The 16,453-nt window shown below is 42.9% G+C and overlaps 1 protein-coding gene across 5 annotated transcripts in view; it reads right to left on the bottom strand.

The window, feature by feature from the left end:
• The window catches only part of Fmn1 (formin 1), a 371,650-nt gene that overhangs the window by 213,155 nt on the left and 142,042 nt on the right, over positions 1–16,453 (bottom strand). For 4 of the 5 annotated variants that reach the window (XM_029474561.1, XM_021149455.2, XM_029474562.1 and 1 more), the window contains one exon: positions 8,824–8,885. In XM_029474561.1, the coding sequence (XP_029330421.1) occupies positions 8,824–8,885 (62 nt within the window). Of the gene's footprint in view, positions 1–8,518; positions 8,591–8,823; positions 8,886–16,453 lie in introns of those variants that run through there. The other variant, XM_029474563.1, reaches the window with a different exon arrangement.

The following is a 16,453-nucleotide window of genomic DNA, read 5'->3' as shown; positions in this document are numbered from 1 at the left end:
TATGAACGTTTAGGGGAATACCAGGGAGGTTTTTCATATTTCACGTTTGTGGCAGTTTGGTTTAATGCCCAAACTGCTCCCCTGTCCTCTCAGAAATTATGATTTCCATGTGCTGTGTTGGTGAAGGCAAAGACACAAATGAATAGATCTCGGATTAACATTTTTGTGAGTTTAGCTGTATGAGCTCATGGGCAGAGAGCACTCCCTTCGCTCCAACAGCAAAGTGTAAACCTTGAGAAAGGGACCCATGAACTGGGTCAGAGATGGAGAAGTAAGGACGCCCACAAGTTTCCCCTAATGGAGGCCGCTGTGCCATCTGGGTCTCCTGGAGACTAGGTACATTTTCCACTTGGCAGCTCTCCCTGGACCATTTCGCCCTGGGAGTTACCATCAATGTGACTGGATTGCACAATGAGCGGAGCCTGCCAGAGGCCATGGCTCCCTGGTGCTTCTCCTCACTTAGGAACAGAGTGTGTGATGAATGGAGTAAACCAGCAGGCTTCCCGTAACGGGAAGGTCAAGTGTTGGCTGCTCCATTTCCTTGTATCCCACAACCCAAAGACTATCTGTTAAGAACAGACCAAACAGCCTGTCATTCCTAGGAAGCTTCCAAAGAGCAGAAAGCACTGGCCCTAGACAGGACTGCTAAATTATTACGCTCTTCTTGACAGACAAAGGAAATGCCTTTTGTTTTCCCTATTTCACCCTTTTTTTTTTTAGCATGTATCTCAATGACCGTTAGATATGATTTTTATTAGATACTTTCATTTATTTACATTTCAAATGTTATCCCCTTTCCTGGTTTCCCCTCTGAAACTCCCTATCTCCTCCCCTCTCCCCCTGCTCACCAATCCACCCAACCCAGCTTCCTGGCCCTGGCATTCCCTTACACTGGGGCATCAAGCCTTCTTGGGACCAAGGGCCTCTCCTCCCATTGATGACCAACACCGCCATCCTCTGCTACAAATATAGCTGGAGCCATGAGTCCCTCCATGTGTACTCTTTGGTTGGTGGTTTAGTACCAGGGAACTCTGGGGGTTATTGGTTGGTTCATATTGTTGTTCCTCCTATGGGGCTGCAAACCCCTTCAGCTCTTTGGACATTAAAAATGGAAAAAAAAATAGAGACCCAGATAAGTCCTTTCACCCCACATCCACACTTCCCTCCTGGCTTTAAGAGGGGGTGGGGCCTTCCACAGAAAGTTCATCGGCTGTTTTAGGACCTGCTTCCTTCTGTTAGTGGCACACCTGGTTAAGGCTCCCAAAAGCAGAGGCTCCACAACTGGAAACCCATCAAGCAAACTCCCCACAGGCCACCAACATGGCTGGCTGGTTAACAAGGACAGCATCTAGAAGGAGCTAAAAGGCTTTTGTTTATTTTAAAGAGAGAGCACAAGTAGGGATTTAGAGTTTCTGAGGTATACAATCTCACGCTGAAAGGTGATGGATAATCTTTCTTTTAAGGATAAAATTGGCCCCTCGTAGCACTGAAAGATCCTACCAGGGACCATAGAGTCCGATTCTTCATTTTAAAAGTAGGGAAGATGAGTCCAGCGCACACTTCAAGTTCATGGCATTCACAGTGGAGAGTGGAGCAGAAGCCACATGTAACTCTGATGCTTTCTGGATTAATGCTGCACTGTTTAATGGAAAGAAGGCGGCTTCCAAGTCAGACCTACCGAGCTGGGTTAAACTCAGGTCCACCAGTGACTAGTTTAGAACTTCCCATAAGCCACAGTCTTTAAAGGTTTTATGTTTGACACACATTAGGGACTTGATGAACATTGGGTACAGTTCTTTTCTTGCATAAATTGCAGTAAATATTTGTGCATAACCCATGAACCAAGAACTTTGCTAGGTGCTTGCCCTAGTCAGCTTCAACTGTCAAACAGATGCACCCGAGAGCAGCAGCTCTCAGCCCTCCTAATGCTGTAACTGTTTAACAAAGTTCCTTGTGTTGTGTCAACCCTGAACCTTAACACTGGTTCACTGCTACTTCATTAACTGTAATTTATCTCCTGTTATGAATTATACTGCAAATATTTAGTATGCAGAATAACTGATATGCAATCCCCAAAAGGGTTGCAACCCACACGTTGAAAAAAATCTNGAGAGAATGAAGTCTTAATTGAGGGAAAAAAAACAGATCTGAATGGCCTGTGGGCATGCCTGTGTTGATTGTTGATTGATATGGGAGGGCATGACTCACAGTGGGTGGAAACATCTCTTAGGTAGGTAGTTCTGAGCTATAAGGAGCTATAAGGAGCTAGCTAGGCATGAGCTTGAGAGAGAGAGAGAGAGAGAGAGAGAGAGAGAGAGGATGATTCCTCCATGGTTTCTGTTTCAAGATCCTGCTTGAGTTCTGCCCTGACTTTCCTTGATGGTGGACTTTGATCTGACATGTAAGAAGAAAGAAGAGNAGGAGGAGGTGAAGGAGGTAGAGGAGACAGAGGGGGAGGTAGAGCAAGAGGAGGAGGAAGAGGAGGAAGAGGAAGAGAAAAAGTAGGAAGAGGAGAAGAAAAGGGTTTTCTTTCCTAAGTTGCGTTTGCACAGAGCTGTTTTGTTTTGTTTTGTTTTGTTTTGTTTTGTTTTGTTTTGTTTTGTTTTGTTTTGTTTTGTTTTGTTTTGTTTTTTATCACAGCAACAGAGATAATTGGGTCAACACTGTATTAGACAGAGAGAAAAGCAAAAACTCCTTGCTACCTCTGAAATCCCCTGAGTAAGCAGATGAGTGACCAGAGCCTGGCAACACAAATGAGTAATAAATCCTCTCAAAAGAATTGAGTGGAAATCAGAAAACAACTTATGCATAGAAAGAATACATTATATGATACNGCGTAGAGCTTAAAAGAGGAGTTTCTGCAGAAGAGAGAGGGGACATTCAAATTTCTGCAGTTCTTTTTCAACAAGGCAAACCTGCACCAAATGAATGAGTAGATGTTTCCCAAACGTAACTGACTGTAAACCACAAACTTTTCATGAGGGAGCATTTCAAAAAGCTGCTGTTCTGTAGAACAGGTTTCAGGGAAACCTGGTTTAGTATGCAGCTTTTAAAAAATAGATGCTGGGGTAATGAAAAACTTGACAACAGTTAAGAGATTTCGGAATGTGCAATGACCAAAAATTAATTAAAACCAAGTGGATAGAATCTGATGTCCTTCTGTCGGCACCCACCCTGATGGGGTCACACAACTTCACAGCTGGATGTACAACTGCTGTCTTCCCACTGCATATGTCAGCATGCCATGTGACAGGAGTGAACGCTGGAGAGCTCAGCTCAGAGAGGACAACGGGATGTTAAGAACTACAGTGTTCACACTGTAGCTTTCCACGCCCATAGAACATTCTTTTCTATAGAAAACAAACACTTTAGTGGTTTTTCTCTCATCATTCCTTAGTACATTATATTTAAAATTAATTATCTTTGGTTGGGCAGTCTTAGAATGTCTAGTTTTGATGTTTTTAATGTCTGAGTTTCTGAACTGCATTAAAAAAATCATTAAATGAATGTTGGCTTGGGATTAGTACAGAATTTCCAATGACTTCTGAAACGTCCTTAAATACAGTTTTGCCACTTTGTGCTTATGCATAGTGGGGATCTCAGTAGTGTTAATTATAAAATCAATGAAAATCTAAAACATGCTGAAGATATTCTACGTAACTCAGTATGAAAATTTAGCCAAAAATTATTTATGTAAACATATCCACCTCATCAATATGCAAATGTGCTTTTGTCTGTAATAAGTGGTAAAATGGTGTGTACAAGTTATTTTTAAATAAACTTTATGATTTATTATGAATAGACATTTGATTTGTATAAGTGCTTTATATACCTAATGCCCAGGTGTTCTCATTAGTTTTTATTGCCAGCTTGATACAACACAAAGTCGCCTGGGAAGCAGGAACCACCATTGAAGAATTAGGTTGGCCTGTAGGCATGTCCATGGAGCACTGTTTTGCTTGACAATTGATGTAGGAAGGCCCAGCCCACTGTGGGCAGCATCACCCCTACTCATGTTAGCCTGGACTTTATAAGAAAGCTAGCTGAGCATGATGAGCCAGGAGAAAACTCATAAGCAGCATTCCTCCATTGTATGTCTCAGGCCCTGCTTGAGCTCTTGTCCTGACTTCCTACACTTTTGGACTGCGACTTGAACATAGAAGCCAAACAAACCTGTCCTGGCCCTCAGCCCCACCCCTAACCCATGCCAAGTTGCTTTTGGTCATGGGGTTTATCACAGCAACAGAGAAGTAACTCATAGCAACAGGATTGCATGAAGACATTCTAGAGTGAAATGGGACCATAAGTTGAAAAACTGAAAAAAAAAAAAAACTGGTTTAGACCATCCTGATACTGAGCACCAGGGCAGAAGAGAATGGGACAGTTATACTCAAAGAGTAAGCTAAGTCTTCCAAAACATGCTCAATAACAATAGCACCACCACCACCAAAACTCAAAGGCACTCTAAGCTCACGTTGTCTAATTATAAAAAGACTTGATCCAAGGATGCTGAATGAGAAGCAGCTGCTGAGCATGCGCTGCAGACCCAATGCCATCAGGGAGCGTCCTACTCAACATCTCTTGGGCAGAGTAGTGGTGTTAGCTTTACCATCAACTTGATCAGTACAGTTAATCAATACAGTTGCTGAGACCCAGGAAACCAATTCCCAGAGAACGTATCAATTTCATATGGTCCTTGTACAAGAAAGTGGAGTCCTGATGTCAAAACCAAGTTCTCTCACACTGCCATCTAACACAAACTGATGCCTCCCCCAGTCCTGAAGTGGCAATAGACATAGATCAGCTATGAAAGAGTTGTTTTTTCTCAAATCCTAGCTCCTAAGCAACCTTAACGGAATATCTGTTGAACTATGACAGAATGAATTTGATCAAATGTTTCTACCCAATGACCATGAACTTGTCAAGCAATACTTTCTACAAACACAACACACAAGTTTGTCAGGCAAGAAGCTCTAAGAAAACACAAAAGGGAAGGTTCTGCCTCCCAAAGGAAGTCAAAACCATTAGGTTATTGAAACCTGAACTAGACAGGGCTAAGTATTAATGAAGTGACCAAACTTTGACGGTGGGGTACGCTAAAAGGAACATATATTTTTGAGCAGGAAGATAAAAGAAAGAACTCTCCTATGGTAAATTTAATTATAAATTACATGAAATGATGACATCATGGAAAATGTCTGACCTGTCACAACCTCCTTCCCTGGAAAAACATCAGCCAAATGGTTGTGTTTGCACAGTAGTGGATAAGTACAAGGCAGAAATACTGGATTCATTCAAGACATCAATAAAAATCTTTATGTCTGTAAGAGTACACATTCGAAAAGCCAAGCTGGGGACCAAGGCTTCTTCTCACTCTATTCAACAACTGTCTGGTGCAGAGCACAGAATGGAGCTGCAAACTCTGTTCCTCCACCGTCGGCCTTCAGTGTGCCCGGCGGCAAAGGTGAACCACCTAACCAGTGCATTCTAGGGAGAAAGTTTCCAAACTGGCACAGAGAGGCAGACTGAGGAGGTCGTGAAACCCCTGAGTTCTCCATGCCCTGTTAATGAAAAAGAAATCACAAATGAGGGCTGTCAGGGGCACGGTGCACAGAGACACGAGCGTCAAAGCATCAGTCTTCCTGGCCATCATCTTCCAGGAGTGAGGTGGGGTTTGCTTTCGTTAAAGAATGCCAGAGGTAGGGGTGATATTTGGAGAGAATTCACAAGGACAGCCAGTCTGTGTTTTGGTTTGTGTACTTTATGAATGGTATCTGCTTCTTTCATACACATCTCTATATTTAAAATGTGGATTCCTGTTTCAGTCTTTAAAATGCTATATTTGAAACAGAATAGTTTGTTGGGGACAGACCACTGACCTCTGGCTGTCTGCCTGTGGCTGCAGGCATGCATCAAGAAATAGTCAGCTATAGGAACTGGGCCCACTGCCCACAGAGCAGTAGCTCACTACAGGCTTTCTGCAGCGTGGCATGAACCATACATCTAGGGTATAAAGACTTTACTTTTACTAATAGCATCAAAAGAACAGATAATGATTTGAGAAATTTACTTTCCAAAACCTCTGAGGTGTAATTATGAAAATGTGTTAGCATTCAGTGATGCTAATCATATCATATCATATCATATCACAATCTAGCTCACATCTAAAACAGGAATCAGCCTCCCACTGAAGTTTTTCCTGTCATTTACTCTTCATTCTCCAGCTCCAGATGTTAGCTTAGATGTCCTGTGATCCCTCAAAGCGCTTAAGTTAAAAGTTTGGTGCTCAGCCTGTAGGACAATAAAAAGAAGGTGACAGGCCCTTCAGGAAGGACAACCTTGTGGAAGGAAGTGAGGGGGCGGGCCCTTGAAGGGAACAGTGGGTTCCTGGGCCCTTCCAGTCTCTTGCTTTGGCTCACATGCTCAGTGAGGTCAACAGCCTTCTCCTACCACACAGGCTCACCTCAAAGAACAGCGACAAAGGACCACAGACGGAAACCATAAGGCCCAAACATGCCTTTCTCTGCTTTGGGGATGCTGGATAACACGCCAAGTGTTTCTGCATTTGGAGTGTAGGATCTGAGGATTCTGCGGCGTAATGTACATATGATGTGCTTAGCTCACTGCCCACTGGGGTAATAACTCCGAAGCCAAACATTTTGTGAATATCATGGAGTTGGCCCACTCCTCACCGGGCTGATTTACAAAGTGGAAGACTAGTGATCCTGACCACTTCCCTGTCAGTAAGCCTGCCTACGGAATCCCTTCTGCGCCTCCCCTTTTCTGCATGGCTCTTCATCTGCTGTCAACTTCAAATCCTCCTGGACTGCTCAGAACCTTTCCCATCCCACCACAAAGAAAAGAGGAAGTGAGGAGATTTTACAGCAAAGGAAGTGAGTGCTGCCATCTAGCCTTTTTCCCTAGAGTGAGATGCACTTTCCCACCTTGTTCTGTTGTTAGATTAATGTATTCCCGCTTCAAATCATGTGAATCTGGATGAACGGATGGCATGACGCATATCTGTACACTAGCTACTTATCGGTTTTGCAATGATTTCATGATCACCCAATACAGTGTCACAGTTTTTTTTAAATGACTTGCTTTTATGCACATCTAATAGCAAATGACTAGCAGTCGGTAAACAAAGGGCAGCAGATGATCAATCTCAGAACAGGAAGCAAGCCTATTTAGGAAAGAAATAGCTATTTCCCAAAAGTACATATACAATGCCAGCTGATAATGGAAATGTGTTCAGCATCAGTAATTGTCGGGGAAATGCAAATTAGAAGCTCAATGGAGTATAACTTCTCACCTGTCATAATGGCTATTGCCAAAACAACAACAACAAATAATAATAATAATTTATTAAAAAGCAAGTGCTGGCAAGGACATGATGAAAAGAGAGCCATTAACTTAAGCTTTCTTTACAGAAATGTAAACTAGCAGAGTTATTCAAAACTAAACCACCATACAAATGAGCACTCTATTACTATAATATTTACCAAAAGGAAGATACAGGTGCAATCCTGTGCCCACTACAACGTTGTTCACAAAGGCCAAGATATAGAATCGATCTGGTGAAAGGATAAATAAAATGTGGCCTATGCTCATATACAGTGGAATATTATTCAGCTGTTAACAAAGATGAACCTGAAAGATGTCAAGAAAAACAAGCCAGGCACTGAAAGATAAATACTAAGTGATCTCACTTATATGTCGGATTTCAGAAAGTTGCATTCACAGAGACTGAAAGTCTAATGCTACTAGGGTGAGAGGCGAGAAAATAACTGAGGAGAGGTTATCAGGTACTACAAGTGAAGTCCGAGTGACTAGCAGCCATGTATTACCTACCTAAACACTCACTGCTGAGAGTCTGGAGTCTACTCATTAAGAACAGATGAAGTGAGGACTCCAAACAGTCCTGCTACAAAGAATGACATTTCAAAACACTTTGTGTGCTCTGTACACTAGATTCAACTCCTATTTGTCAACAGAAACGGGCTGCACAGGAAGAATATTCAACCCACAGGTTCATTAAAATAGCACATTTATAAATAAACCCTATTCAGTTACTCCAGAATACATCCCGTTTCCAAACATGCTGTGCACTCTGCATTATAATTTCTATTTGTCAGTAAAATTTAAGAGGAGGGATATTATAGCCACAAGCTGATGAAAGTGGCAAATAGTGAGTTAGCGTGAGGGAACAGATTCAAATTTGCTGCTACTCCTTCCTGGGTAATACACAGGGCTACTGCCCACTAATAAACTAGACTCAAGGTCTGATTCACCATCCAGCAGCTTGAAATTAAGATTCTGAACTTCCTGCTATATGTCTTACAAGTAAACATTAACCCTAGACACTGATAATTAGAAGGCAAACAGAGGCAGGGCTGCTGGCACCTGTCAGCTCGCCCTGGGGACACAATGACTCATCCCTTTATCTGAATGATCTCTTATACAGCAGGGAGGGGCTAAGAGGCACGCAGAGGAGTGCATGGAACAGAAATGACTTACAGGGTGGACAGCACCATCAAGTTTTAAAATACTTCTCGTGAGCAGTAGAAGTCTCAATACTCTGTCTTCTTTCCTGATTTGAAACACAGAATTATACTTCTAGCCAAATCCAAAGGCATTTATGGTGATTTTTCTGTTTAAAGTCAGAAACTAGAGTTTATTAAGTGCCACATCCAAGGCTTTCATCCCAGAGTGATGTTGGTGCCCTTTGGCAGTTGGGAGCTGCAGATACTATCTAGTTAAATACTCAATACCAGGGAAAGATCACCATCAGAAGGCCAGTTCAGTAGAAACAAAGAGATATACCTGCAGGGTTTCGATTTCTTCTTTGTGCTCCCTCTTCAGATGTAGGATAGCAGCCTGGTATTCTGGAAGATCACAAGAGAAGCCAGTTACAAAGGAGCATGAAATGAGTCAAGAGAATTCATGGGTGCATCACCTGAATCCCTGCTGGGAGCCACCCTCCAAACAACCCAAGGTGTGGACGAGGCTTGGACAGGAAGGAGAGCTGTTAGATACGGCCAGGATTGGGAAAAGGGGAACTCATTCCCTTGGACACATCCTGTAAGACCAAAAGTGCCAAATTCAGCAGCGAGGGCAGGGTTAAAAAGAGAAGAGGCGCATGAGTGAGTGCCAGATAAAGAATAGGTCAGGTGTTTGTCCTCAAGGAGCTGAAAGTTCATGCCCCACAGAGAACAAACATAGATGTGTTAAGAGAGGTTAGAAAAGAAACTTTCTATCTGAGAGCACGGGGCTCTATTTTTTAACTCTGTTTAAAAAAGAAAACACACAGAGAGACAGACTCTAATGCTGGGCCCTTTCTAGACTCTTGATCAACAGAGAAAGCAAAGATTATTTGTCATTTGAAGGAGAGATTCCTGAGAGAACTGAGGCTGAAAGCAAGACAAAAATAAATTTCTAGTCCACTTTTCATCTGGATATAATGAAATTCATCCCAAAAATATGACCCCTACGTACACAGGAGCTGCAGCCAGCTACTAAAACTGCCACCCCACTGGCTGTGTATAGGAAACAGCTCCATTTTCAGCAGAATAGCTAATGTGCATAGAACCACACAGACATTCACACTGCAGAGGACTGTAAAGCAAGATGCTGTGACCACTGACTTTTGTGGGACAAATCAGTTTTTTACAAGTGTGTTCTGGGTCACAAGTCTGGATTGCAACAAACAGAGCATTCCTCTAATTCAGTATCCTAAGTTAGGCAGACATACTGGGGCTCCAGTTCAAAGAGGAAGACCATAGGTAAGTCCCACCAGGAGAGGAGCTGGGTGGTTGAGGGATATGCCTAGCCACACTGCAGCCCTTCAGGGACCGTGCTCCAGTGATGATGCTGTGGGCTCTCTATGTAGACCATACCATGAATCAAAGCACTCATTGCTATCCCCACAACCACCGATGTAGTCTGAGCCATCGTCATTTTTCCCTGCTCTCCATCCTCCTTTTCAGAGGGTGCCTCACTCCCCTCTCACCAGCATCAAAACTGATTCTCCTCATGACAGTCTGCACAATCTATTAAAGTCTATCCAGACTGTGTCTGCCTTCTGGCTTTCCATGGAACTTGGCATGAAGACTCCTACCTGTAGGAGCTGGGGCGGTAGCTTGGTAGCTACAATGCTTTCTGCACAAGCATGAAAACTGGAGTTCAGATACCCAGCACCCAAATAAAAGCCAGATATGTAGCTGAAGAACTTAACCAGAGGACTAGAGACAGGTGGAAGTCAAGGGCTCACTGGCCAGACAGTCTAGCCAAAGCAGAAACATTCGGGTTCTGTGAGAGGCCCTGTACCAAAAAAATGTGGCTGAGAGCCATTGGGGAAATCACCAGACATCAAACTCTGTGTCCATATTCCTACCACACAGGTATGTGAGAGAACACCTACACACATGAGCACACAGGTATACACAGAGAGAGAGAGAGAGAGAGAGAGAGAGAGAGAGAGAGAGAGAGAGAGAGAGAGAGAGAGAGAGAGAGAGATCGAGCAAGAGATCTGTCTCCTCTCACCTAACATTACTCCTTCTTCTTGTCCACTTTATTACAGGGACACTGGCTTCTTGCCAACTCCTAAATTTGCTAGATGCTTTTCTAATGAACTTTGAGGTAGAGTTCCAACCTATGTTACAATAAATATGTGAACCCCAGTCAATCCAACTTATAGAGCAGTCAAAGGAAACCAGTTGATTCAACATTCTTGAAAGAGGAATGCCCTACCCTCCCCTGAAATCACACAACTATTTTGTAGAATTATTCATTTTATATAAAATGTGTCTGTGAGGGTGTGACATATAGAATTATGACTGACTTGCTAACAAATTGACAAAAGAGGCCCCTGCAAAACCAGCACCAAGCAAAGTATGATCTGTCACCTCCTTAAGCAAATATTTTGGCTAAGCATTCTGCCATTACAGGTGGGAGCAAAGTGCACCCTGATGTCAGTAAGAGTAATAGAAGGAACTGCAGCCTTTATTAATGGGATTGTTCATTTAAGTCCTCATCTCACAAGGGAACAGGTCAGAATAGAAAGGTCCCTCATAGGGCTGGCAGATGACTCAATAGATGGAGGTCCTTATCACCAGGCCTGACAGCCTAAGCTTGAGCCGCAGAACCTACATGGTGAAAGAGAAGACCTGACTCCTGAAAGTTGTCTCTGTCCTCCACACATGCACTGAGGCATGCTCACTAACACACACACACACATATACACACACACACACACACACACACACACACACACACAAAATCACACACACACACAAAATCACACACACACACATACCCTCACATACATATACATACTCGCATGGTCACACACACATACATACACATACACACACAGACACTCATATACACATTTATACAATCACATACACAAACATTCACACATATATATGCACACACAGTCATACAACACACATACACACACACATAGACACACACATATATATACTCACACACACACATATACACATACACTACACTAAATCTAATAAAAAATATGAATAAAAGTTCCCAAATAATCCTGAACCAGAGCCACACTGATGGTTTCCACGCGTGCCTTATGAGAGGTGATCTGCCCTGCAAACACCTTAGAGTAGCTTGGGGCATGTTCTTAGGGAGGATCACCATCTTCCTGAGATGCAAGTACAAGACCAAGGATGCTACTAATAGTAAAGAAGAGAACTGATACAAGGTATTTCATGGCTGAGATTTTGTTCATGTGAGACAGAGGAACAGAGATTTTAAATCTAAGGACGTGAACGTGGTAAATTCCACTGCAGTCACCAGACACTCCATGAAAGCTAAGAAATTAATGAAAATATTTTGCACCAGAAAAGAGGCAGTATTTTGCTTGTTCATTTGTTTTTTTAACACTTTAGATGAAAGACAGAAAATCTCTTTAGTGGCAGAATTCAACTTTCTGCGGAACAAACACACAAGAACTTCTGTCCACAAAGTTCCTTTTTAATCAAGCACTTAAGCTAACTCAGGGCTTCCCTTGGTGGCTTCCTGATCTGCTCAAAGTAATGGGGCATCTTTTCTGCTGCTGAATGCCTTGGCAGAGTCTCCAATTTGCCAAAGGCGGAATCAGAAACGATTTAAGTAATACAGAAGATACAGGCCCACCACAGCTGTAGTCTACACCTGACTGTGTTCACATCAGTCAGTATGAAACGGTGAGCACTCTTTTATATAGTGCTGGCCTCCAGAACAGACCTAAGCACTCACTACAGACTTCCAAGAAGACCTTTTCATAGATAAGCCTACACGACAGAGGAGGAAACGGAGATGCTCAGGTGAACATTCTCCCCAGAGCCACAAGCCGTAAATGTCAACAACATTCAGGTCCAGAGAGGCATGCTATTTATCCCGGGGACTGTGAGCTTGATATGACTCTGTTTCTTTGGTTAGGTAAACATGAAGTACACACAAAACCCAGAAGCCCTGGAAACTTTAAGGTTCCTAGCTTTGTCCAAACACTAGAACACCTCAAAACTTTGAACTGTTTTCTCTAAGTTGTGAAGACAGACACTATGCCACTGCTCAGCAGTCAGGAGCTGCTCTTCCGGAGGATCCAGGTTAAAGTCCCAGAGCCCATTTCGTTGTGGTTCACAACCATCTCTAAGTCCAGCTCCAGGGAATCCCATTCCCTAGTTTGGCCTCTGCAGGCACCAGGCTTGCACATAGTACACAAATATACACAAGGGATTTAAAACCCCACCCATATAAATATCACATTTTTAAAAGTTCAAAATTAATTATTTAAAAGGAGGTCTTATCTGTTTTTAATGCCAAGGTTTGAGGGAAAGGAGTTCAAAGAGAACAGTGTAAGGTCTAACATCTAATAATATTGATAGAAGTTAGGTGCTTGTCCATTCTCTCTAGACTTGAGGCCAATAGTAACAGCTTATTGTTAAATCAGATTTCTACTTACCCTCTCTTTCACACATACATAGATCCTTGACTTCTCTCACCCTACCCTCCTCCCTTCCCCCACCCCACCCACACCCCCATATGAAGAAATTAGACATTTTCTGATTACCTAACTATTGAGAGTCACGGCTGTATTTCTGTCTGGGGATTCTGGCTTGTCCCACTTAGCCTCCTTTTGGACACTCCCACTGTCTCCTATCTTTACACTTTAAAATCTATCTTTCAATCTTCAAAGGCAAGGAAGCTTTCTCCAAGGCATGCTCGATGAGGGCTCAGTGCTTCGGAAGCGGGGCATGTACCACCCACACTATTTAGAAGTGTAGATCCTTACTACTGTGATGCATCTGCCTACTGACCTGGAAACTTGGAAATGCTACAGAAGCAGCTAAGCGTCACTACACATGGGGAAGTCTTGCCTGCCACTGCTTCAAGATGAGGTTCATTCCTGAGATTCCACCTCACACCAGTCGGAGTGGCTAAGACCAAAATTTCAGGTGACAGCAGATGCTGGCAAGGATGCGGAGAAAGAGGAACACTCCTCCATTGTTGGTGGGATTGCAAGCTGGTACAAACACTCTGGAAATCAGTCTGGCAGTTCCTCGCAAAATTGGACATACTACTACCAGAATAGCCAGAAGCTGGGAAGAAACCCGATGTCCCTCAACAGAGGAATGGATACAGAAAATGTGCTACATTTACACAATGGAGTACTGCTCAGCAATTAAAAACAATGGATTTATTAAATTCTTAGGCAAATGGATGGATCTGGAGGATATCATCCTGACTGAGGTAATTGTGAGATACAATTTGCAAAACACATGAAACTCAAGAAGAAGAACAACCAAAGTGTGGATACTTTGTTCCTTCTTAGAATGGGGAACAAAATACCCATGGAAGGAGTTACAGAGACAAAGTTTGGAGCTGAGACAGAAGGAAAGACCATCCAAAGACTGCCCCACCTGTGGATCCATCCCATAAACAACCACCAAACCCAGACACTATTACATATGCCAGAAAGATTTTGCTGACAAGACCCTGATATAGCTCTCTCTTGTGAGGCTATGCCAGTGCCTGCTAAATTCAGAAGTGGATGCTCACAGTCATCTATAGGATGGAACACGGGGCCCCTAATGAAGGAGCTAGTGAAAGTACCCAAGGAGCTAAAGGGGTCTGCAACCCTATAGGAGGAACAACAATGAACTAACCAGTACCCTCAGAGCTTGTGTCTCTAGTTGTATTTGTAGCAGAGGATGGCCTAGTCGGCCATCAATAGGAAGAGAGGCCCTTAGTCTTGGGAAGATCATATGCCCTAGTACAGAGGAATGACAGGGCCAGGAAGCAGGAGTGGGTAGGTTGAGGAGCAGGGCGGGGAAAGACTATAGGGGACTTTGGGGATAGCATTTGAAATGTAAATGAAGAAAATATCTAATAAAAGAAAAAAAAGATAGGGTTCATTTAATTTAAGGGAGAAAAGGTAGATTAAGTGACAATAACAGCCAAAATATTACAAATGTGTGTCAAAGATAAAGTGGCAGAGAACATAAGGAATGAGAGGATGTAATCCCTCACAGAAGAAAACAAATTCAAATTTACCCAGCCATGAGTACATGCAGAAATACTCTCCAATGATTTTTTAAAGCAAATGAAAATATTCATTCATATAGAGCAGACACAAGCCATTTACTCCAAAACCCAAGAACAAAATAAAAATTGAGCTCCTATATTTAGCATACTTAGGTAGGCAAAAAGTGCAGCCAGGTCTCAGTCTGCCATGGCACCTTAAGCAATGTAGCACATGGTAACCACGCTGCAGAGCAAAGAAACAAATACCTTTGTACCTGCCAGAAACAGTGGGAAAGGGATCAAGGAGCCAGCAAGGGTGTAGTACAGGGAAGATGTGTGTGTGCTAGCAGGGTGTTGAAGGTATGATGCAAGTTCTGCTCCATTGATGGATAATTTTTTTTCTTCTTACAGCTGCAATATATAACCCTGGCTGACCCAAAACTTGCTTTGGAGACTAGACTTCAACTCACACAGATCTATCTGCCTCTGTCTCTTTAGTATTCAGATTAAAAGCATGCACCACTATGCCCTGCAATATAACGGTTTTAGCTCTCTCTCGCTCTCTCTCTCGCTCTCTCTCTCTCTCTCTCTCTCTCTCTCTCTCTCTCTCTCTCTCTCTCTCTCTCTCTCTCTCTCTCTCTCTCTCTGTGTGTGTGTGTTATTAAGTTTGGTACCCATGGATGCTAGAAGATGATGTCCACTGCCCTGGGTCTGGAGCTATGGTATGTTGTAACCAGCCTAAACATGGGGTCTGGGAGCTGAACTCCCATCCTCTCCAACAACTGTGGGCACTCACACTCTGAACTGCTGAGCCATCTCTGTAGACCCATGCTTGATTCTTTTGATGTTTCACTGTTAACAATTTCCAAAGTTTCCTTCCTTTTCAGCTCCCATATATGAGCCAAAGGGCAAGAAAGCCCTTAACCATGACGAGAGAGCCAGACCACACAAATTACAAATTACTGCCCATAAGTGGGCACCCTCACCCTAGCCATGACCCCTAATACCATGAAATGCCAGGCCAATCCCCTCTCTCTTCCTCAAGTCATGTCAGACCAGCCTTGTAGGCTTGACCTATTTGTCCTGAAAAATCTCAGGATGTACTCAAAAACAAAACCAAACCAAAACAAACCCTTTCACATGTTCTGTGTGGATTTAATGTACACAAGGTCTCAGCATCTGAATCAGATTAGGGGCAGAAGGTCCATGTTGTCCCTTCAAAAAGAATGAAGCTGTACAGAGGTTAAGTGGATAATGGAGCAACTGATTATCTTTCTATATGTACACAATAATAATAATAATTTCTTCACCCAAACAACACAGCACTGAACAGCAAATGAGAGAAACACCATAATTCAGTGATTATAATTCTCAATACCAATTTCTTTAGGCAGAAACATAAGAATTACCAGCATTAAAAGATGAGGAGTGGGAGTGGGTGGGTAGGTTGGTGAGCAACCTCATAGAAGCCGGGGGGCTGGGGGAAGGGATAGAAGAGTTAAGTGGGAAGGGGGATAACATTTGAAATGTAAATAAATAAGATAACCAATATAAAAAATGAGGAGAGCCCTCAACTCCCTAAGCTTACTAATATCCTGTTGTTCTGTGCCAATTGCTTGGGGAATTAAAATACTAATTCTCACAGAGTGATGCTATTAGGAGGTGGGATCTCTGAGTGCAAACTGGGTCAGGAGGAAAAAAGTTACCACGAACCAATGCATGGAATTGTGTCCTTTTAAAAGAGTCTCCCTTTTATCTCCTTCACCTTGAGGAGACATAAGAAGTATCTACCCAACAGGAACATAGACAGTTGTGAACCAGAAAATGGATCCTCCCCCACCCTGGTTGTAACCTTGAACTTGGACTTCCCAGTCATCGAAACTGTAAGAAAAGATTTTCTTTTGTTTATAAGCTTCACAGC

This window comes from Mus caroli, chromosome 2 (genome assembly GCF_900094665.2).
Source record: "Mus caroli chromosome 2, CAROLI_EIJ_v1.1, whole genome shotgun sequence".
NCBI classification, from domain to species: Eukaryota; Metazoa; Chordata; class Mammalia; order Rodentia; family Muridae; genus Mus; species Mus caroli.
This window is presented reverse-complemented; position numbering and strand designations above follow the sequence as displayed.